This window comes from Camarhynchus parvulus, chromosome 1, assembly GCF_901933205.1.
Source record: "Camarhynchus parvulus chromosome 1, STF_HiC, whole genome shotgun sequence".
NCBI lineage: Eukaryota > Metazoa > Chordata > Aves > Passeriformes > Thraupidae > Camarhynchus > Camarhynchus parvulus.
In genome coordinates this window covers 70,724,471-70,749,154 of record NC_044571.1, presented here as the reverse complement: position 1 = coordinate 70,749,154, position 24,684 = coordinate 70,724,471, and the positions used below count along the sequence as shown (strand labels likewise).

The window sequence follows — 24,684 nt, the reverse complement described above, 5'->3', positions numbered from 1 at the left end:
AGAAATATGACAGTTGATACATTTTCGCATCATGAAGGAAATTTCATGGACAATATAAAAACCACAACAATTTTAAAACTGCACATAAAGTTTTATAAGACACAGATGAGGAACTTCAGCTTTGTATATTATTTAATTCAACCATGTACAATAAGAGAAAAATAATAGGAATGTAAGTTTGTAGTTATTTCCAGAAAATAGATTCATTTGACAAACAACATTCAAAGAGTAAATAACCTTGCAATGCAGTTACTCCAGAAGAAATGCACATCAAGCTACTGCTGTCCTATACATTGTACTTCAGCTGTCAACAGCCAATTCCTCTGCTCTGCAGCCAGGACACTTCATTTACAATGTGTAACAGCACACACACAGGGTGAGGTGCACAAAGCAATGTATGGAAGGTATAATGTTACAAAACACCAAAATAAAATATATATGCAAGTTATCCCTAGTATTTACAACAAGGAGTTTTAAATTAGAGATCATTTAGAAGGCATCTGCTACATACAAATGCCACACATATAGAAAAGAAAGCAGAAAGGCAGTCAGAGAAAGGTACTGTGTTAGTTATGGCTAAAGACCTTTGGCTCCAAAATTGTGATATAATTATTTCCAAAAGACAACTAAAATGTGGAACATTTGAGAAGTCTGTCTTTGAACTCAGTTCTTACGCTGACCACTAAAATTCAATGTGAAATTTAGCATGGCAAGAGCCACTTGTAAAACAATCTTATTATTTTATACATCAAATGCTGTGAGTTGGATGCAATTATGGTTTGGCATTTCCTAACTCAGTGGGAACACATTTGAGAACAATTATATTTTACTGCATCTCATGCAAAAAGTCTGAGGTTATCTGCTCAGCAGGCCATCAGGAAGGCTCCGGCTGGGCTTTATCAAAATGAGGCACAAATGTTCTTAGTTGTTGCCCTAGAATTTTTTATAGTAACTTAAAGCATGCAAGTGGAAAAGAACAGATGTTGCCATCACAGCTTTCTGATGATATATATAAGTTTTGTCACCAGAAGGAGAATCAGGGCAAGAGTTTCTACAATTCAAACTTCTACATTTTAGTTGCAACTCCTTCCCACAGACTCTCAAGTGAGGCTAGCTCCCAAGTAAATATTTGTCTTAATTGTTGAATAAGATGTGTTTTCATTTCACTATAATTTGTTTAAAAGACTATGGCATAGTATAAATTTGGCCTGTCTTACTGTATTTGATCTTAATTGCAAAGAAAGAGCATTACAAAACAACCATGTCTACATGAAGGGTACTATATGTAAAACTGTCCTGAGTAATCTGCACCATGAAATATTTTATCTCTTTGAAATTCACTTATTGAGAAAAAACCTATTGCATCCAAAACCATATGCAAACATTTCTGTTCATTTTTAGGGCTAAGGCACCAGCACTAATACACGGGAAGAGCCTTCATGGGCACTGACATGTCAAAAGAAAGATCCCCAAACCTTTTTTTTCCAGGACCCCAAAGAACTGAGCACTGGAAGGAAGTTGGTTTCAGCAAAGACACATGTAAATGTGGATCTCATAATGTCTTCAAGGTCCAGCTAGCAAAGTTTCTGGGGGAGCACTACAATCCAACTTCAGCCTTTTTTTTGCACTTAGAACAAGTCTTTCAGAATGTGATTATGAAAAACATCATCTTCACTCGCACCGTATGTGCATCTCATTGGTTTACAGGCCTGAATGTGGCAAGTACCCACAAAAATGGGTATAGAAGAAACGCAAAAGGCTTACTCATTTGAGGGGAAGGGTGTGCATCCATGCCTGCATTTGGAAGTCTGCTCCTTGTGTTTAAATTGTGCATTTAGATCTATTTTTAAAAATCTGAGCAGCAATAGCTGGCTTAAACATCAAGAGAAATATACAAGCAGCTTTTTTCACTGACTTCCCTGTGCATTTTCTTTCAGCTGGATCACTGCAAATGTCAGTGTGCACTTCCAGTTCTTAACTAGTTTACATCATCTCCCATTGCTATGGGAAAGCACAAGCAATGAAATTTACTATGCAGGGCACAATTTGGCTGAGCATACCAGACTTTGCCTTATTGCTGAGCTATATACACAAGGCATTTGAAATGTACAGTTGTCAAAAAGATGTAATTTAAAATCAAAACCACAAACTTGAGCTTTGCAGAAGTGGCCACAAAGTTATGAAATCACAAAACCTAGTTAATAGTTGGCTTCACAACACTGATGGTAAATAAAAATATGGAGGTAACAATAGTAGTAGGAACAAATACATCTTTAAAATAAGGCTTTTTGCATTGTTGTTAAAATGCCTGGTGTTTAGCCCCTTGTTTGTTTTTCATATATTACAGATCCATGACAAAGCTGATTGTGCCCACTGTCAAAGAATACCCTTGGATCTATCGTAATTATCAGGTCATGCCCCTAATCAGAAGCATAGGATAAAGTATTTTAAAGACATTCATAGCAAATCAGTTCTGAATCATATTGAGTCTTTACTTCCTTCCATATTCCCAAGAGTCTTCTCATCCTTGATGCAAGCAAGCAAGCAAGCAGAAACAATCAGTGCTACAAATATCAGGATCCTCTTTCTTTCTAGTGGCTTTTTAAAAGTTATTCTCCCAGATCAACTTCATGCCACAGAGGAATTGAAGCAATGCAAATCATGGATTGCATATGCTGGCCAGAACTGACCTTAATCAAGTCAGGTTCTTCCTCTTCCAATGGGACTGATGACACCAAGACAAAAATCCATCTCTGGTCCACACGATTTCTCTGTCCCTTCCAGTAAGGATTTCTCCTTCTTTTTGAAGAAGTTATTGGTCAAAACCCATTGTCAATTGAATGTGTACAAGAAGCATGGAACCAGACCGCTTCAATATATTTACATTACAATTTATTCATTTTCTAAGTCCAGCTATATGAATAAAAATCATGAGATCTATGTAACATAGCCAGCAGTCGCCATGTACTCTCTCAACTCTGATTTTGTACATTCACATTATCTCCGTGAGAAAATAAAAATGTATTTTTTACACAGAGAAATAAACATATTGGAAATACAAAGAAGAGTCTCCCAGGTGAAGAAATGAGTGAAAAAGCGATGTGAAAGCTCTACACTGAAGAGCATACATGCATGCATCTGCTCTGACTGAAATGAATCAATCTGAGATGCCCTGGGCTCCTCTTGTTTCCACCTGTGTGCAATAAATGCACATATCTTTACACATATCTTTCACACTCTGTTCCTGTTTCTACAGGACAGAATAAAATTTCCCTGTTCCAATCTGGAATATGGTAAGGCCTTGCGGGATGTTCTCCTGCCATTTGGCAATGTAATAAAAAGAAAGACAGGAAGGATTAGGGTCCACTAAATTCTGCACCAGCTGGTTAATCACATGGGATATTTCCACCTGATTTTAATGGGTGATCTGTGCTCAGTGCTCCAGAAGGAAGGAGAAAATTCTCCTAAGACTCCTTGCTGATACATCCCTATAGAAAAATTCCTCCCTATCCAAAATTTGGCCATCAATATAAGGTTAAGAAAAATGAAATGTTACAATGACCTGCACAATTCCATCACTACTTCAACTACTTCTTATATCTAAGAAACAGAGATCAAATACTGCTGTTTCTGAGTAACAGCAAGTTGTCTTTGTCAGAAGAGAGACTGCTCTTCATCAGCAATGCTGACACTTGGCAACATGGACTTCAGAGCAGCCCTGACAAACTTCTTTCTTATCCAAGACAAAGGCTGCATTCCTGGCTCAAGGGAACCCAAGGTTCTGCCTCTGAAATGGGAGATTCACTGAGCTCAAGTAAGCTTGACCATGTCTCCAAGGTCCTTCTCTGGAGTGAGTCTCCCTCTGTGCTGATGTCCTTCCAGGTCCTTTGGCCTCTCACTTTTTAAAGGGAGTGAGTTTGTTGAAGGTATGCCAGAAGAGAGATGGCTTCCGCTTGGGTTCTGCCAGAGCAAAGACCTGCTGCTGTGGGACGCTGGTAGGCACGGTGATGTGTCGCTGGTGAAGGGGATGAAGGGTTTGGTGTAGAGGAGGCAGAGGACACCCATTATAGCTCACACCTGCAGAAGAACAGTTGGAGAAAGCACCTGAATAAGCCAGGGAAATTTAAGCACAGAGCCAGGGGACAAGATGATCTTGAATGGCACAGCTACTAAGGGTCACGTTTTCTGATATTTGAGTTTTTAATTGCTGCACTGATTTGGCTTAAGAAGACAACAGTACCAGTAAAAATAATATAACAGAATGACCAAAAACAAGCAGCAGTTTCACACAGCTGGACTATATTGTTTGCACAAATAAATCTTTGTATTTCAAAGGAATTACTTCAAACAGCAGATACTGGTTCTTCGGTCCACTCTCAGAGTAAGGCTGGGTAAAATACTGCTACCAACAAGAATGTTGTTTCTTCCATTTGAAATACATTTTTCTGGGTTAATGTTCTTAAGACTTTGAGCTTTGTGGATTCTGAATAGAATCTCCTAATTACAAACTTTAGCCACTCCCCTGAAAATCCAGACAAGTTCCAGGGGTATCTATTGATTGATTAAGAGAAAATGCTTTAAGAACATTAATCCCAGTGAACAGAAGACAACCTAACATCAACTCCTTCACTCCTAAACTCAGACTTAAATCTTATTCCACTTTTCTCTCAGCACACTAGAGATTTAGCTGAGTTTGACTTTAAGATGGAAAAGGACAAAATCTGTTGTTTTTTGTTTCTGTTGTGATTATTTTCTGAGAGAGGAAATGAATAAAAAAGCCATTTCCTGACAAACAAGTTTCTGGTCCATCCTTCCTTCTAGAGGGATGCCAGAAGCCATTTTGACTGTTATTGTAAATAATATAACAATGTGGCTTGCAAAAAGAACTTTAGGACATTTTAAACAAGACACAGAATTGGTAAAGAGGAACAAGCTCCCTGAGTAAAAGCAAATGAAGGAATTGTAACACTAATTTATAATTTAACCTGTGCATCCAATTCATCACAACCTTAAAAATAAACACTTTGCCTTACCTTTTGAGTTTCTTCTCTTAACATACAGAATACTAACTCGTCTGTTTGAAGAAGCTCAGGGAGCTGATTTAGTAGACAGTTTACAGAGATATTGGAATTTAATATTAAAATACATGTTAATGGCAATTATTTGACTCCAAGTAAGCCACAAAAAATGTTTTTAAAAGATTGAAGAACTCAGCCACAGCCAGACTGTGCTACTTCCTAATGAAAAGATCAGTGGAACTCAGTAAGAAGGTAATGCAATTCTCAACACCCACCTTTAATTTTTCCTTGCCTTGACTTACGGGCATTCAGCATGGCTTGTTTCTTCTGGTTTTCTGAGATTTCCATACCTACACATCAAAGTGTAAATTAGGGCACTAGTACATAATTACTGTATCTAACACTTGATTGCATTAAATTAAAACAAGTAAGTAAACTGTATTTTAAGCTTTTTTTTAGTAAATTAGCAAATTTTAGTAAATCTTAGTAGCAATACACCTGAAGTTTTTAGAAGTATTGTCATATGAACTTAAAGAGGGTTTTCTACTGGGATAATGACAGATAAGTTCAGATAACAAGAGATTAAAAAAAAAGGTGTAAAATAAAATTTTTGAAATCTACAAGTCACCAAGTAACAGATCACAAATGCAGAATCCTTTTGTTTTTCACTCACTCTGAGCTGACCTGGGTAACAGATTGGAGACACTGCTAGTACAAATTTGGGTATCTTTCCCTTCACTCAGCAGAGAGTATCACAAAATCTGGCAGACGCTGAAGCAGGCTGTGATGTGGTTTTGGCTGCATCATTCTGGGGCTGGATCCCTCAGTTGGGTTTCTCATACATCCTTGTGTAACTTACATGAAGCACATGGGTAACCCTATGCTATTTACTATCATGTGACAGGTGTATGGCTGAACTGGGGTACAGAGATGACAGCCATCTGCTAGAAGGTGGCACCAGAGACAGGTGCTTTCGCGAGGCCAGGTAGAGGCACTCCAGTTTCCTCTCCCTGTGTACAACACAGTTGAGGTACATGCAAATGTCACATTTGCACAAGGTGACAATAGGGTGCACATGCTGTTTCATTTCATGCCGTGCATCAGGCTGCACTCATTTCACACATATGCACAGAAAGAGCACAGAAGCTGTGGTTCAAAGCCAGAATGAAGTGTCTGCTTCAGTTCCATTTTGCATCTTCCCTCATCTCTCTACACTTTTAAAACTCCCTTTGCTTTTTATCCTGAACTTATGAAGAAGTTATTACAAATTAGTCTATACATCCATAATTTTTGGGTAGCAGTAGTTTATTTTATTTTATTCTGCAGGGCTTTTTTTTTTTCCTTTATAGAAACAGGAAACAGATTTTTAAAAATGAAAGCAATTTCATCAAGAGAGATCAGACCACTTTCTTAGGGTTACTATTAGTGGTTTGGAGAAGGCTTTTCTGGCTGTGGTCTTTTCTCTCATATATTCATAAAAGCTAAGAAAAGCTAGATATGGTTTGGGAGACAATGACTCACACCAAAGTGTCTTTGAAAATAGAAGTAAAATGCCATTTGCAGTTCCGAATTGAAAGAGTATTATTTGTTCTCTGAGTGGTCAGATTAGAGGCTTTGTGTTTAGTTCAGCAAGATAGCTTACAAAATCAACAAGACAAATTTAAACCTGAGGTTGAGAATAGTGGCATTTTTCCATTGGCTTTGGCTGAAGGAAATGTTTAATTATGCCAAAAAAAGAAGAAATTCTAGAAAAGAAACAGTCTTCTGGCTAATGGAGAAAAGATCCAAGCCACTGTGGCTCACAAGACCAGATGGACATTAGCTATTACAACTCAACTATCTTTCCTCTGGTTCATCATACCTGTCCCAAAACAGGAACGTCACAATAGTGAGCTGCAACACTTGAAAAGCAACTTTACAGAAAGCTGGATGTTACATGGGCAGAGAAGACTGCATGTGTCTATGTGCCATTACCAAACATACAGTTTCTCTTTTAACTGGCATTTTTTCCCCCCCACTATATTGCACTGTGCCTGAGGAGTATCAAGCACAATGGACCTTCCTTGTGCAGTTCTCGCACTCAGCAACCATGGGAATTTGTGACCCAGCCCCAAAACAAGGGTTAGTGCTTTTATGACAAATCTCACTGCCAGTGCCACCACCACTGTTGGATGGTTACTCTTCTAAATATCATATGTTGATTTTCATGGGATCCCAGCAGAATAAATAGTTTAGGGCTGTAGCTGCTACACCTCTGCAGTTTCCTCATGCTTGGGGATTTCTGCAGCAGTGTCACTTAGGAGGAATGGTAACACCAAGACAGACTTGTGGCTGCCCAGGGCAGAGCCTCAGGAGCTTCTTGACAGACGGCATCTAACTTGCTCAACATTCTCTCCCAGTGCTCCATAAAGTAACCACCCAGGAAGCAGTGCAGAGCTCAAGAATGCTTCTTCTTAGAAAGGATGGAAATAGAAGCATTCACTTGTTCAGTTTTTATCTTCTTTACCTCAGTCTTGCTCACAAAAGTGCAGGAGCTGTGTTTTACTCAGTAGCATCCTTCCATGTCACTGTATTATGATTCTCATTGTATACTGGAGTGCAGTCATTCTTAACTTTGTTGTAAGAGGGACTGTGTGGACAATTATGATCAGATCCTCAGCATTGCTCTATTACCCTCTGATCACCTTCACCCTTTTGCAATACCCACTGTTTTAGAGTGCTGCTTAGGTGAATTAGGGAAGGCAGCTACCTCATATCTCCATGAGCACAAGGTGACAGAACAAGCTCCACATAGAGCAAGGCACGAAAGCCGTCAGCATTGTGCCCACCAACGCTGACTGTAATGTCACATTGTGACATTCGGCACTGGAGAAGAGTCAGGTTTCCAAAGTCTGAGGGAAGTTTAGCTGTGGCTCCTTCATTGCTTACTCCAGACTCAAGATGACTGGGATTAATTGCAGCAGTTAGTGCAATGTGGAAGGATTAAAACTGATTTTAGATTGAGAATGAATTGGCAAACTTTTAAGTATTTTCTTCTGCTTATGGACTATCTAAAATACATAAGGAAGAGGCCTTATTTTTATCATACTTACAACAGAATCAAACAAGAGAAAGCAACTAGGATCAAAAGGGTTATATTTGTAATGTAAGGGTTATTCCTGTCTTCCTATTATTCTGACCACATGTTTTACATGATCATGGAATATAAGGTTTGGCATCTTGTTTAAGTTTCAATAATTTTTGAATTGCATCATCCACTTCACTGCACTTCCAGTGTTAACCTGATGTCAGTCCAAAGCGTTAGCCTCAAGAATGTTACTGAAAAGGAGAAGTTCTCATGCAGCTGATATTCACAGATGCACTAACATGACTTTTTAGAAACACTAAAAAGAGTTTTCTTTTTTTTAAAATTAGTGTTGCTGCTTTCTTTGTATATATTTTGCCATTTAAATTTTGCTGGAGCTTTTTGTCACTGATCTTAAAGGACGCATGAAATGATGCAAAACCAAAAAAGCAATCCTAACTATAGATAGACACAGAAGACACACTGTCCTTGGAGTGTCCCATAGGCTGCAGGTCTAAAACTGGTCCTAGGATTTACTACCTTTTTTCCTGCTCACTCAAGGTTTGGCTTCATTTCTCTGTGCCAGTGCCAGAGAAATGTGCCAATGCCACTCACTGTCCAGTGGTGCTATTGCTGGCTCTGTAGTTAATGACACCATACAACTGCATGGGCCTCCTGGACACAGGAGGTGCCACTATATGACAGAGACAATATAAATCTACAATTATTGATGCTTGGCTTTGTAAAAAAGCATGCTTTATGGACAGATATTTTTGACCAATCCTTCATACAAAAGTGCTAGGATATTAGATGGATTTTTATTATTGATTGGTTTTTGTGACTTGCATCTTGTCATATCTCATCTCTCATTCTGCTCCACCAAGCACCAGAATCATATGGATGACGCTATTTGCCCTGGACCTTTGGCCCACAGTGACAGGGCAAACACACCTAAATAGGCTTCACTTACACAGCTAAACATCAGGTCAGGTAAGAAACGGACACCAGCTCAAGAAGACAGAGTGCACATCTGTACAAAACAAAGAACTGCAAAAGCAAGTTTGTTTTAACCATTGTTTAGAAATTGTTTCACTCACCCATTTCCTTATCTTCTCGAACTCTTCTCCTTTCATTTTCACACGCCTCCATCCATCTCTTTTTATCCTCCTGTTTTTTTGCACAGAACAAATGAATCTCTTCTGTTGTTCTGTTTATTATCTTAAAAGCATTCTTGACACTGATGTTAAAATCTTTGTCTCTGCCATCTTCAGCGTCCACAATTTCTGTCTCGTCCATGTCAATACGATCCTTGTAATACAAAATGTCCCTTCTCAGCAAGTCCTTCTTACAGAACACAAGCTGATGGTCAAAAAGGAAGAAAGTCCTCTGCTGGCTTTTGCCTTGTTTTGATATTTTGGTCAGTTCTCCTGAGTGGATCAGTTCTGAGCTTCTGGCTAACACATCTGGTCCCTAGGAAGACAGGTATATAGAGATGTAGAGATATGTAGTAAGTAAATAATATTTTAAGATCTCAGAGTGTGTCTAACCAGTCTCACTATATAATCAAATCTTAAACATTTAAGTCAGTAAAACAGGTTCCCGTTCTGACAGAACTACCAAACTTCCAAATGAGATTCAACATTTTTAAAAGCTCCATTTTGTCATCTCATCTCAAAGACAAGTGTCCCTTTTACATACTGCTCTTCCTGAACTATAAACAAGGTTAATCAGTAACAGAAACATTGTAAATTAAGCAACTGGACTTTTAACTGAGCAATGACCACTTGAAAAGTAGACACCATAAACAAGCACCTACGCAGAAAGACTCCTGCAGGGGACAACAAGTATTGTACACAGTACATTTGCCCAGGAAAAGACACAGGCTGACACTCACCTCCCAGTCCACGATAGAGACTTGCCAACGGGCAATCTTGTCTATGCTTTCTAGTCTCCGTTTTCGTTCGTTGATTAGGCATGCCACATTCTTCATGGCCTCATATGCAGCTTTTATGTTGCTATAATCACTGGGAAATGTAAGCACATTTCAAGGATCACTTAGACAATGGACATGATGCAATCACAAACCATGGAAATGATGTAACCACAGTGCCTGCAGTAGTAGCCCACATTATCTATTTATCCCTCTACTCAGGTACTTAAAAAAGAGGAACCTGATTCCTGCTATCCCAAATCCCACACAGTAGCCTGTACAATTCAGTGCTGCTGTACTGCTGGGCTTGTCTAGAGCAAATTATTAGATTGGTGGAAGGAGGCAGAAGAGATTGATTAATGAACTGCAACACTGTCTCTACTGAAAACAAGGGTAGAACTCCTACTGAGTTCAGTGATGGCTATATTTCATCAAAGGACTATTTTTTTAGGCAAGACTTAAGTCAGATTTTTTTGGGAAGAGCATTCTTTTAATCATGTTTAACAACTGTATTTTCTTCTTTTTGTTCCCCATGACTGAGTCAATGAACACAAATGGAGGATGCTAGGTGGACGGGAAAAAAAACCAAAATCAATCCCACAGAGGGTGAGAAGAACCCAAGAACAGGGGAACCAGAGAGAGGAATTAAAGGAGACAATAAGAAAGCATCCAGTTTCTACAGGACAAATGTGTGAAAGCCATGATGGCCACTTGCCCCTTCCTGCTTCAGGACTAATGCAATTAACTCAGGCCAATCCTCCTGTCCTTCTTGCAATGCTCTGCTCCCCTCCTTCTTTCCTGAGCTCTTAACATGCCTATGAATCTCCCCAAGCTTGCAGGCAGGCTTTTTTTTCTCCTCTGAATAGCATCCATCTCTCCTTCACCTTTGTCAAATGGAATCTCTCAAAAGAGAGAAGGAAAGAGACATATTTCTTGCTAAAGGAATCCCAGCAGAGCAGCTGCTTTTCCTCTTTTATCAGAATGCCTCTTGCAGAAAAGGGAGCCAGAGGCAGAAAACAGCACGAACCAGAAATAAATCCTGCCAAGGCGTTAGCCTTGCTGTCCTTTTTATCTGCTTCTGTCTCAGTTCCAATTTTCATTGGCTGCTGCTGATGGATGTGCTTCCCTTCTGAATGTGTGCATTCTCTCCTCTCTTTATTTACATCAGTGGGAACTCTATTCTGCCACACCGAATACAGAAAGTGAGATTAACAGTAACAGGATCCTACTAACGCCAGGGAGATGCCCCACAGGGTGACCACATGATATCCATACTGCTACACTTGCCCTTCCTTATCTCAGTTCCTTTTTTCTTTGTTGGTATTTATTCCACACTTGCTACACAACTTGTGGCCTTCACAGCAGGTTGCGCATATTGGAACTTCAAATTTTTTATGAAAACAAAATGCTACCAAAACCCCCAGCTGGCTGTAGCCTTTCCCAAGGCTCCATGTGGGTGTAGATCTGCCTGTTTATGAGCATCTCTGCACAGTGGGTGCCTCTCTGCGCTTGAAGGCATCTCTGGATGCTGTGTCACACAAGAGGAAAGTAGGTACTGCGGGAGGAAGGTGGTGAGACCTCGCTGTCACTTTATCTGCAGGTATAATAGCTCACAGAATAACCTTTCTAAAATCAGTAGCAGCGAAAGAGAAACTCTAGTTAGTAATTCTTATTGCAGCACTTCCCAGGTAGTCACAGAACTGAATAGAGGCATTTCACGTGTAAATGTCAGAGCTCCCCAGACCTTGTATTTTGCCTCTGGCAAAAATCCAGTGGTCTCCAAGGGGAGTTTTCTCAAGGTTAAAGCACTGACTTTGGCCAAGAAAACATTGCCTCAGGCTTCATTTGGACTTTGAGCACAGGGTCACAATGGAATACTTTCTTGCAATTATACAAGATAAAAAGACACTTACAGATAAAATCATAATTTAGTCAAAGATCGAATCAGTGCAGGGGTATACCGGAAAGGCTATCTGCAACTTCTATTTTTATTTATGCCAGCTGAAAATCTAGTACCTGGACTTTACTGCAAACTAAGGTAATGTTTATTACTACCAAGTTTCTAAAACAAATTACCTCCAAACTTAATCAGGTTGTGGTTATTTTCTAAGGCAATCTTCACTTTTTCTTACATCCACAACTTTTATGAATCTTTCCCTCTTTGGATTTCTTTCTCCTTGATTTCTTTTCACACACTGGCCTTTTTTTTTCACTCTGAATTACACATTCCTCCCTGCATCCTGTTTACACACCATCTTCTTCTCCTTCTCTCTCTTTGACTTGTTCCTCATTGTGGCATGCATCCTCTCAGTCCCCTGTGCTGCACTTTCAGATACTGTTTTGGTGACTGACTGTGATGGTTCCAGAAGCCCCGTTTATCATGGTCCATGGCAGTTTTGTTCCTGATCTCAAAACCTACAATGTTGTGCCACCCAGAAAACCTGAGTAATTAGATGTTACTACTATTACAGAATTTGTTATATTCATTCTCTCACCTGTGCTCCTGAGTGGTGTATTTGAGCAATTCTGCAAGCTGCAGAGGATATTTGCAGATTTTCTGAACAGGTGTGAGAAGAAAACCATCAATGGCAATGTCAATCATCTGCTGAAGCAAGCGACAGGCCTCGAAGAAGTGGCGGTATTTGCCCTGCTTCATCAGTCTGGAGAGCTCAATGCAGGCACTGGGATGGTTGTTACAATACTCTGAATAAATAGCAAAGCCTTCTTGCTATTAAAAAAAAAAGGTACAACTTTACTGAAGTATTTGTTTATAAAGGAGAAAAGCAATTTTTGTAATATCTATTATATATAATTAGATTAAGTAATCAATTTTCTATATTGCTTACAGGCTGATCAGCCTTGAAATATGCAAAAATCTACTTTGTAGCTGTCAAAACCATGTACCCTTCTTTGTCAGAACACAGAAATAAAGGTCTCTTCTTGAGTAAGGATAATCAAACTCACTTTTAAAAGTATTTTTCTTTGGGGAAGACAGCTATAGGCTTAGCAAGTCTCTATCAAGAACTCACAGCCTATCTCCTCACTACCTACCTTCCTTAATGTCTGTATGAAGTTTCTGCTTGCTGAATATGAGATCACTGCATCATCTGTGATCATTAGAGTTTCAACAAAGAAACTTAAAACTGTTTACAAAAAACATGATTGCTAAAGCTGAGGAGAAATCTAAAACAAATATTTAATTAACTGCAAGTTACTTTACCTTCTAAAATGCTGCCAGTTTATTATTTAAGAAGCACATGTTAGTGAAATCCCCTCCTAATATGGTAACTTGGCTTTTTATTATCATATTTTGGTAATTTCATAAATAAAATCAACTTTTTCAACCTACATGTTGAAGAAAACATGACCCTATTTCACTTAGATGAGGTTCCTCTTTGTTGTACTGTTTCTCAAGATCCTTCAGAAACTTCCTTTGGAACTTGTAAATATCTTCAATATTTCCAAAAATGGTGCTTAGCTGAGCTGTGGTGAACATTCCTGTATGTTTGCGACACTGCCGAATGTAACCCTGAAATGAAATAAAAAACACTCCTTAGTCTGAGGATGTGAGACAGGTCCTACTCTGAACAAAATCATTTGAGCTGCCATGACCCCCGTGGTCTCCAGGCAAGGGAGTGGTTTTCTAGACACACACAGAAGCAGAAGTTCAGATTTGCACCTGAGATGTTCACATGTGGATTCCTGGGGTCCAGCCCCTGTCTCAGGGTACCCCAAGTGAACCAGGGAATGTCCCGAGTGTAAAGCCCACTTGCATCTCCCTGTTGTGAATGCACTGCAGGGACTGAAGCCCCAGGAAGAGCTGCTGTGCTCACAGTCTCACAGCACTTACAGCACCAGGGCTCAGGGAGTGCAAAGGTTAACTGATGGGATAGGAGCTATCTGCCAGACTCCTCCATTTGGCTGCTGGCAGGCAGGCCTCCCGCAAACAGCTCTGGGAGCAGACAGCTGAAACAGCCTTGCAGTTGCTCTGGTGAGGTTTACCAGGAAGTAACGCTGACTGTTGCTGGCACTGTTAGGAATATTCCTGTCTCCTCCACAGCCATCTGCTCCGAGAGCTGTGCAGTGGCTACGCTGCAAGCCAGCTACCGCATTTCCTACTGCACCAACAGGGAAAGCTAATTCCTGTGTGGCTCCTGTAATGTGGACTGCAGACACTTCTTGAATGTAAAACATGTTTTATGGGTGTACTCTAGCTTCATGATCCTGGCTACAGCCAGCCTGAGGGATTCATGCAAGGGCTGAGCTTGCAAATTTGGGTTATTATCTGTGTAGCTTTTCTGGCTTAGTCTTACTTGAGTGTATTTTCAGCCTTATGTCCTACATGCACTACCCTACAGATTCACTCTGAGGACAGCAGACTATCTCTATCCCACATGCTGAGCATGGCCCATTGCTTCTCTTCTTGGAAAATATGTGCTTGCTCTCTTGTACTAAACTCAGAGGCTTGCCAGATATTAAAAACCAGGTATAGGATATACGTATTAGAGAAAATTAATTAATTAATATGTGTCTAAGTCTTAACAGGTCAGTAAAATATGAGATCATGTCCTAGAACTCAGCTAGCCATAGCAGCAGCATAGCAGAGTGTACAAATTCTTCCCTGGTCTTTCATGCACACAATCAATCTTACTAGCTTAAGTAAACAATGAATATAAATGATGAAATTTACATTTAATGTTTTAAAATTAGCCAGTTGGTAACCAATTTTTGTCCTTTCTCTCCATTTTTTCTCTCTTCAAGAAAAAAACCTGATCTAAAAATGGAAAAAAAAAAAAAAAAAAAACAAATAAAAACCTACTGCTACCTTGTCTACTTTGCTGTGAATTAAACAATCTAATGGTAAGTGGTGGACTAAAGGATGACAGCATGACAAATACAAGGACAGACCTAGCAAACTAAGGCTACAAAGAATATTTTTGTAGGTTGCTTAGCACCATTTCAGATGCAAACTACAAAAACAAGTCAAATACAGGTCAAATGCATCATAACTCATGTCAGAAGAGGCAAACTTCAGTGAAAAGTATTAAGAAGCTTCTTGCCCAAGTGTGAGCCTCCAACAAATATTGAGGAAAAAGCAGAAAACCACCCCCATTTTATGGTTCAAACAAGCAAGGCAAATCTAAAACACACTTAAGGTTTCTTCGTAACTCCTAAGCATCCAGTAAAAATCTCCTTGCTTGAGAAAACAGGGAGAAAAACCATTTAGCAAATACTCTTTACAAGTTACTTCCAAGAAGTCTGGTAACTGAACTGCAAATTATTTTACTACAGTTACCCAAAGTTTTCTATACAGTGGCAAAGAGCTCTAAATAAACTGGACTTCCTTCTCTCATTTATTATAGAAATAGGAGTCAGAGAGGCACTTTTTTGCTGTCAAAAATGGAAGTTTTTTTAAAAGAAAGGAAGCAATGGCTCATGGCAGTCATCAGAGAGGAAAGCCGTAAAAGGAAACTAAGAATCTGACTGACAGCATCAGAAGTGCAATTGGGAGTATTTTGAAATAAGAAACCACTGTGGTTCTCAACTGATATGGAATGATTTGTTCTCATTAGGTCAGCAGAACGTCCTCAGGTTAAAGCATGTACCTCACAGATGTCCTTGAGATGCTTGATATAGACTCGTTCTGTTTTCATAATTTCCTGTATAACGTTGGTTCTCATCTGATCCCTGTTTTCAGCTATTTTCTGGCGATGCTTGCTAATATCTGAATCTTGTTCTTCGTCCTGGATATTACTACAATTTTCTGGCACTTCTTCCTGATTAACTCGCAGCTGCAGCCAGAACAAACAAAGCAATTAGAGTGAAGCAGAAAGTTTTACAACGTGCGGTAAAACTGTTATAAACTTCTTATATCTAAGAGAAGAGTGGATACAGACATGTTCTCATTCTTATCTTATAGAGGGGACTTCACAACAGGATTTGTCTCATTGTACTCACTGCATATTCAAATAAAGCGTTGAGATTTCTGTCTGGTTAAATACATGACTTCTACTCACAGTATTTGAGACAGACCATGTTGTGCTGTTCATGTAGTTTTCAGAGTTAAGCTTATTTCTGACCCTTACTAATAGTTAATGTGTTTGGCAAGTTAGCATAGGGGTAAAAATTACAAAAGCAGGCATTCAACCACTTTTAAATAGTTTCCCTGTGCCCCATCTGTATGATACAGACAGCAGCACCTCCTTTTCTGACTTCTGTCTGATTGCTCAGGTTGCCTAGAGATCTAGGAAAGGGAAAGGGAGCAACCACCTGCTGCACTTTGTGTATGTAGTACTTCATGCAGTGCGGTCCAAGTTTCACTACAGGTTCTCAAAAGGCAGTTCAAATTATTTTCTAAAATATAATTCAATTTTTTACCATCTGAGAGTTACACTGTCATTAATCTGGGTGAGTTCTGACTGCGGAGTTCAGACTGTGAACCAGATTTCTACACAATGTCCTTGATAATAAATTAAGCCCTATTTTACCAAGAAATCCCTGCAGCATAGCTCTTCCCTGCCCTTAAGAGAACTCTTGTGTCCTCTCTGTATACACTGATGACTTTCTGGTTGAGCTTCCTTCTCTTGTAATCTCTGTTTAAGAAACCCCTTTGGTTACAAAGGGACCAAATGAAGAAGACAGAGTAAAAGTTGTCAGAGGAGCTAAGGGATCTTAGGGTGTGATTATCTACTCCTTTTTTCCTTGTGAACTCGTTAGGGGTTACACCACTGAGGTTCAGCTATAAACATGCTGAGGATCAGGTATGAAATGTAATGCCATGACAACTGTTGCACTCTGCTAGGAATCTTGCAATGGTGCAAAAGCAAGAAGCAAAAGAATTACTCACCCTGACAAAGCTAGCTGGAAACCAGGCCTCCTTGTCCTCATTTCTTCCCCACCACCAGTCTTTATTGGAAGCTTCTAGAACTCTAATGACATCTCCAGCTTTGAAGCCCAGCTCTTGATCATCCATAGTGACATGGTCCCAGAGAGCCTCTGCATAGACGATGGTGCCATCACTTATCAGCTAAGATAGGAAGAAAATGAGATTGCAAAGGATGGAAGATAAACTATGAAGTGTTCATAAATTACAAAGATAGCAATATAGGTCACTAGATTGCCTATTACTCCTGTTACAGGATAAAACTAAAATTTCAGATTTTCAGAAATCTATGCATATTCTCACTAGTGAACACAACCAGAATCCCACTCCAGAGCAGTTACATAGGGTAACAGTTACAGTCTGTGATGGTATAAAACCCAGAGGGAAAATTAAACCCACTCAAACTGTCCCCTTTCCCCCACTCCCTTCTTGGAAACACTAGGAGAGGTTATAGAAGGAATCACAATTTACTGAAAAACTGCAATAACCACAATAATGCTAGTAAAGGAGTGTACAAAACAAAGTTTTACCCACAAAAAGGTATTCACCACTGAGCAAACAAAAATCCCTTCCAAAGAAACTAGCTACTGCCATTGAATTTTTTATGACTACAAAATCTCAGACTGTGGAAAACATCCCTCCACATCCCCCACCCCTGTCCCTGCCCTCCCTGCGTCATCATCCCAGCAACGCAAAGCCCCGGACATTACCTCATTAATTGCTAGCTGTTCCCCTCCGGGCTGCAGGTACCTGGGAGCAGCTTGGCAGAGCTCCTCGTAGCTGTAATCTTCCTCGCTGCCATTGTCATCCACTAAGGCTGAAGATTCAGTCCCACCATCTGCAGCAACTAAAACAAAGTGCAACAGCTGTTTGCTTCATCATTTTCATGATTCAAAGAAAGACAACAATGCAAGAGGAATTGCTGAGAAATTGCCTTTGTTGTCACGAATAAAACAGTAACAGCAGGAGTGGAGGATAGCAGAGGTCTCAGGAAAACCACCTTTCCGTCATTAAATACGCTTTACTCATTTTTAGAATTTCTCATTTAGCAGCTGATAAAACTTTCATACACAAAAAACCCAGAACTACAATGATTCCTTACTTATTTTTTATCAGAGGAAACCTTAAATGGCCAGTATCAGAAGGAAAGCCCCAATGTCATTTCCCAGGCAGCAGATGTGAGAGCCCCAGCAGCCCCGAGCACTCAGTGGGGACACTGTCACCCCCAGGCTGGGTGCCCTCACACCATCACATCCCCTGCAGGGACACAAGGACCTAATGGTTCTGTGCCCACCCACTCAGGAGAGGGGTGGGCAGCCCATGTGCAGCCCCAGCTCTGTGCTGGCTGCTGCCACCTCTCCCACGAACTGGGGAGGCTCTGCCAGCACCAAGGCTCAGGGAGACATGGAGCCCAGACTGGCATGGTGGAATGGCCCTACAAAAAACCAATTTTCCCAAATCACAACAGTTTCTTGGTTTGACAATTGTACATTTTCTGACCAAGGAGGCAGCTTTGTATAGAAAGCGAGGTCAGGACTAAAATGGGTTTCATCTTATTACACAGCCACACAAGAAACACTGTTACTGTATAAAACTACAAAACCCCTTTGGGGTACACCACTGGGTGACAGATCCTTTTGGCAATCACCACTGGCAGAGGAATAGAACTGGGGGCTGACCTCAGGAACAAGTCTGACTGACTGACTGACTGACTGACTGACACCCACAGTGCTCAGTGCTGGACCCTGTCCAAGTGGGTTTGCCTCTGAAAGCTGCCTGTAATGTTCAAAGCACCCAGGATCAAGAAGCATTCATGACCAGTAGCCCCGTGCTTGAGTGCACTCTCTGGTCCTTGTTAATTTATTCCTAAAGATTTATTCTTATGGCAAGTCCAAGCTGTGAATTAAGAGTCTGAAGATCATACAATGCTCAAAAACGCATTAAAAAGTAAAAAGTCAAATTCAGAACAGGTTGCTAGCCCCGAACTTCTTTGCTAAAGGCTAGTCCCAGGTAAGTTGCCACATAGTCAACAGAGCAACTCTTACTCCTGAGTATCTGGGAAGGGACATTGAAGCAGAATTATTGAACCTGCCAATTCCAACAAGCAGCAAGGCTGAGCGTCAGGATCCTGACACTGCCTCTTCTCTACTCTGCTTCAGACCTGGGCACTGCCTGTCTGCTGAGCTCTGGGCTCTGGATGGGTTAGAGTTGCAAGGAGACGACAACTGGCTTTATTCCGTGCACCTACTACTACCAGGCATCCTGCTGCCATCTGCTATTTACCTTATAGGGAGAAATACTGCAACCCCCTCCTCAGGGCACGCATACCATCACCGGCATCCTCACTCATCTGAGCATTAATTTGCCAGAGAGATCAAAGCAGATCACCACACAGATTCAATAAAAAACTTGCAAAATTTTTCTTTCCATTAAAAATGTAAAAATATGGCATAAGTCTTGACACAACAAAACATGGCTATTCTGTTCTACTCTCCAGCATTTTAAATAGACATTCACATTAACAGTATCATCTGCTTAAGCAAGAAGGATGCAGAACCCCTATTTAAAAGATCAATACTTTTTTTCCCTACAAACTCATTAATCTGAGCACTGATGAACTTTTAAAACACATCTTGCGAAACTTACCGAAAATGCTTTTTTAAAAAAATCTACAAATAAATATTTCATTAAATCAATTTTTATATTATAAAGCAACATCCAAAAAATTAATCCCAGTGATCCTTTATACATTTCCACTGCACTATCCGTACTGCCTGTGGGGTTGTTCCAGTAATAATGGCACATCAAAATAACCTAATTCATTTGACTCCAGACAAAAAAACCCTACAATTTTGGGACAGAAAGCTGTTTGTTATTCTGTACCAAATCAACAAGCTTAGATTGACTTTGTTGGGTAGAATCAAGTGGAATCTTGAATTCTGCACCTTTTCCTCTATTGTACACAGACAGAAATACAGAGGGAGGGGTGTGCTTTCCCAGTTGCACCAATGGGATGCAAAAAAACTTAAGACAGCCAGGAATTGATGCTGATCTAGCAGCTTTTCACCAGTACTGCAGGTTCCCATGGATGACACAGAGTAAGTGGCATCAGAATCCGGCCCCCTGACTGCCACTGTTTACCAGTTCAATCAACAAACACCATGAAAAAAAGCAAGAGCGAGCATGTTCTACTCACACGTACCCATCTGAAGGCTCTCCAGACTCCAAAATCGTGCCATTGCCCCCCTGGCTACCATGCTGCTGTCAGACCTCTAACAGGTGATGATGCTCAGTCCGACAGGACTGCTGGAGGATCACAAGAGGCTCTGAGCTGTGCACAGCTCAGAGGAACAGGCTGTCAGCTGCCTTCAGCTCCCGGTGGTGCCTCCGAGGCCGAGCCCGGCTGGGAACTGCCAGCAGCGCACTCAGCCGCTCAGCCTGGCTGCCGCGAGCTCCCGGCTCTCTGACATCATGGGGTGCCCTTAGGGAGGAAGTTCCAGAAAAGAAACAAAAACCCGGCTGCCTGGCCTGCAGCCGCCCAGACCGCTCCCACAGAGCCTGAACATCCAAACACAGCAAGCCAGGGAGTGCATTTGCTTCTCATTAAAGCAGCTAAACACGATTTCAATCTATATTCAAATGACTGCAATCCAGAGGGAGAGACTATTTGGATAGGAATTGGGAGTTCCTTGTATTACAACACTGTTCAGAGTATCGGTCTATCTTTGTCATACTATACAAGTTAAAATTCCAGAAGAAGCAAACAATTAAGGTATTTTTTGCACAATTTCTCTTGCTTCACAGGCAAATGCTGTATCATTTTTTAGGGCACAAGCAGCACAAGTGTTAAGGCTGCAGCAGACTGCTCCCAGGAAAACAGGGAGGAGGGAGACATTTTCTCACTGAAACTACAAACTTAATTCAGCTGCTCTATGAAATAGGGAATGAAGCAGGAAAGAACTCAAACCATCCATCTTTCTCTGGGTCTGACCCAGCCAGAGCACAACCTCATTCATTCACCATGGGCCAGTATTCACCCTTGCATCTGTGTCCTCCCGCAGTGAAGCTGGATCAGGCCATGCACTGGAAGCAGAGGCAGGAGCTGTTCCCGTCAAGAGAGTGCAAAGCCTGCTGCAACCTATGTCTGTACACAGCACTACGCCCACAATTTGGAAAGCCCCAAAAACTTATTGGCTTCTTTAGCTGAAAACTGTTGCTCAGCTGAGCCTGTCCTGTAACTGGGGACTGCCTCCTCCAGGGATGTGTTCACAAAACCCTGGAGGCATTTCTGCATACAGCAACTTCTCAACACCCACTAAAATCACATGGTTTTCCCCAGCACTGCCTCAGACATACAAGGAAAGGCCAAACATCACCCTGAAATATTAATGGTGTCTTTCTGCAAAAATCCTATTTGTGCTGCACTCCACAGGAGACTGACAGAAATCATGTTCTGAATCTCTCAAACTTCCCTATTATTTCTTTTTGCAAGGACTATAGTTGGATAGCACAATAAAAACAAGCTACTAGATAAGATCTTCACACACAGCATTTTTCTTGGCATAAACCGTTAAAAAAAAGCAAGCTGGCACACAAAAGTGACAGTGGTGACACTAAAGTGCTGACGATCCCGGGACTTGCAAGTGAAAATTTCACATTTTTAATCAGCCAGATCACAAGATCTTTGCCATGTCAAACCCCTGCCCATCGGGGAAAAACAGTTCAACTGCCAAAGGAAAACCAGATCAAACCCCACACAGCTCTTTTACAAGACACTTTAAAAAAACAACCTCTGAAAAACAACTCAAAACTCTTTTGGTCTGATTTTTGCAGAAAGGAACAGACTGTGTGCTTTTGCCCGATGACTAACCTAATGCCACCATGGGATGCTGCTCGGATGGAGGGGGGTTTGCCCTCTCTCCTCTGCATGGGCACATCTGGCAAACTGAATCACCACAAAAGTGCTCATTTGGGGTGAGGTGGTGGTGGCTTCATTTCCTTGTAGATCAGCCAGGGACAGGAGGAGGTACAGGCTGCCCTTTGTAGTGGCAGTCCACAGTGACCTTGTCCCAACGCATGCTGAGCTGGCTTAGCCACTGTGCAGGGCACACTGAAAAGGCTGTGGGTAGCACTTTCTAAACTACTAAAAGCTAGTTTATCCACCTCAAGAAAATCCAGTTCTAGAAACACCCCGGTATCATAGAACCCTCCATCCTGAGGCAGACCACAGGTCACCCCCAACCACTTCTCCCACAGCAGCCAGGGAGGAACATAAAAATAGATGAGGCGTGTGATGGCATTTTTCTGATGTACTTTTCTAAATTCCAGTTATCTTCTAGATCAGTCAGATCCCTCCTGGGGCAGAAATTATATCTTTGTGTTTAATGAACTGGATTTTCAAACCACTTGCTGATTTTTTAAACTGTTGGGATGTGAAATACAATGTGTAGCAATTACTTTTATAGTTTAATTTTACAGACTGCGAAAACTATCTTTTATTTTGAGCTTGCTCTCTGGTGATTTCATTTGGTGCCCTTTAGTTCTTAAATTATTGGAAACAATAACTATTATCTGTTCGTTTTTCCTGTGCCAAACAGAGTTTTATTCTCCTATTGTCCTTTTTTCCATGTTCCAGAGCCCAAGCCACATTAATCACTCCTCCCAGAGACACACACTGAGTCGATTTTCTTGTCCTTCTGCTTTTCTCTATATCGTCCCCTGTAAAAAATGCCTTTTGGGATGGAAAGGAAGGGGGAGATGGCCCCCACACACACCAGTGGCACAATTGGGCCTTCTGTTTTGTTCTCTATTCATTTCCTACAAACTCCTGCCCTTTTATTTACTGTTTTGACTGTTACTATGCACTGCACTGACTCTGTAAATGGCTGTTAAGATTGTAAGATCTTTTCCTGAATGGCAATATCCAGTTCAAAGTCCATCCTTCTGTAAGCCCATCAGGCTCTTTTCCTCCTCCACATGCGTTACCTTGGCTTTACCAACACCTGAAGCCAGAGCAGTGCCTCACGTCTCACTTTTACTACTGTGAATAATTCACCACACCAGCAAGAATTACCATTTCATTTTATACCTCCCTTCCCACATCATTCGTGCAGACACTGAACATCTGATTCCACTCATCAGCTCTCTCTTTAAGAAAACCAACCACTCTCCTGAGTCATTCCCAAGCTGTGCTCCACACAGGCCAAATTCTAGTCCCACCCAAAAATATGCAAAAAAAAGGGGTTAGTTTCTCAGATGCTTATAAAAATTACTCTGTAGTGACAAATAGACAACCTGTTTAATGTAATTTAAAACCTGTAACCCTTCAAGCACAAGAGTAGCAATGTAAGTCTCAAGGGTAGTTTCCTGTGTGTTGTCTGATTCTTACTCTCTTTCCTACAGATGATGATTTACTGTCTTGTAACATCTACTTTTCCAAAATTTTACATCTCCACTTTTATCTGCCATTGCTATAAGAAGAAAGCAAGTAATGTATTAGGCTTTAGCAAGTAACTAAAATAAGATACCACTGGTTTTCAGTGCTTGAGTTTAGAATTACTTTCTATAATAAAGGGCTTTTGTGCTATCAAATTTCACTGTGCATGAGCAAACAAAAAACTCTCACATGTTCAAAGACAAGGAAGTGCCTTGTGATTTAAGAGAAAAAAGAAAAGAGATCAGAATTTGTGACACTAGTCACTTTAGTGTTTTTTTCTGGAGCTACCAGATTTTTTGCAACTGCTTTCAAACTGTGAAGTCCATGATATTCCACAGTCGCCTTCAGAGTTTTGATTTCAGAGACTTTTCCTGCTCCACTTCTATGTTTCTTGTAAGGTCTCATAAAAGTCACATCTAACATAATCAAGGTTGCTTTGGCTTCATTGTCCTGAAAAGTGGCAGGAATCTTAGTTTGTGTATTTGTCATCCTGCTGCTTAAGTTTAGGAGACCAGTTATTCAAAATCTAAATACCTGGAGAGATATCGCTCTCAGGCAGTTGTCTAGGTAACTAATACTATTTCATGTTGTTTCCAAACATCAATTGGAAAGGAAAACTAAAAATAGAAAAAATAATTCCTGCTCTGTGATAATAAAAGAGCCTCTTTTTTCACAAACTACATTATGGAAGACCTGTTATTCTGTGAGTGGTCCTTCTGGTATCAGGGACTGAGACACCACAGAATCTCAGCAAGAGTCACAGCATTCGACATCTAATTTACCTCAGTGCCTGATCTGGATCATTAAGTGCACTAAGAAGCATACAGCAGAACACACTCCAGACGCAGGTTTTAAAGTAGTTCCAATATTTTACTACAATATAAATTCAAGGAAAATACAAAAGGAGTATATATAATTGCCCTGGTTACAAAGAGGAGGGGGTGGAGCTTTTAGCACTGTTTATTCCATACCAGCCACATCATCGCTGGGGGTGTGGTTTTGGCAGGAGCAGCTGGGCACTGGAAACCAAAGTTTGCCATCCTGCTGGATCTCTTGAGGAAGAAGGTATTGGGATCAGCCAAGTGGATCCAGCCCCTCTCCTTTCCCATCCCTTCAGGTCACAGCTTTAAGACACGGTGCTGAAGGATGGCAACATGGTCTGAGACGCCACACCAAGGGAACAAAAACCAATAGAGAGAGGCAGCAGCACAGAACCAAGCTCAGCTGAGCTACACAGAGCCCAAGCTCCAGAAGAGCCCAACTGGAGCAGCACCAGTGCCGGAGGCAGCCATGTGGGACTGAACCAAGCTGGGGAGAGCAGCATCAGTGCCAGAGGCAGCTGTGCAGAATGGA

At 40.9% G+C, this 24,684-nt stretch overlaps 1 protein-coding gene across 5 annotated transcripts in view; it reads right to left on the bottom strand.

Moving 5' to 3' along the window:
- Window positions 1–114: 114 nt before the first annotated feature.
- Window positions 115–24,684, bottom strand: part of SPATA13 (spermatogenesis associated 13) — a 169,112-nt gene continuing 144,542 nt past the window's right edge. For 4 of the 5 annotated variants that reach the window (XM_030949240.1, XM_030949230.1, XM_030949220.1 and 1 more), the window contains 9 exons: window positions 17,606–17,742; window positions 16,860–17,039; window positions 15,619–15,804; window positions 13,362–13,541; window positions 12,508–12,740; window positions 9,977–10,106; window positions 9,180–9,552; window positions 5,294–5,368; window positions 115–4,077 (listed from right to left, as the gene is read on the bottom strand). In XM_030949240.1, the coding sequence (XP_030805100.1) occupies window positions 3,896–4,077; window positions 5,294–5,368; window positions 9,180–9,552; window positions 9,977–10,106; window positions 12,508–12,740; window positions 13,362–13,541; window positions 15,619–15,804; window positions 16,860–17,039; window positions 17,606–17,742 (1,676 nt within the window). In that variant the 3' untranslated portion in view covers window positions 115–3,895. Of the gene's footprint in view, window positions 4,078–5,293; window positions 5,369–9,179; window positions 9,553–9,976; window positions 10,107–12,507; window positions 12,741–13,361; window positions 13,542–15,618; window positions 15,805–16,859; window positions 17,040–17,605; window positions 17,743–20,097; window positions 20,348–24,684 lie in introns of those variants that run through there. The other variant, XM_030949260.1, reaches the window with a different exon arrangement.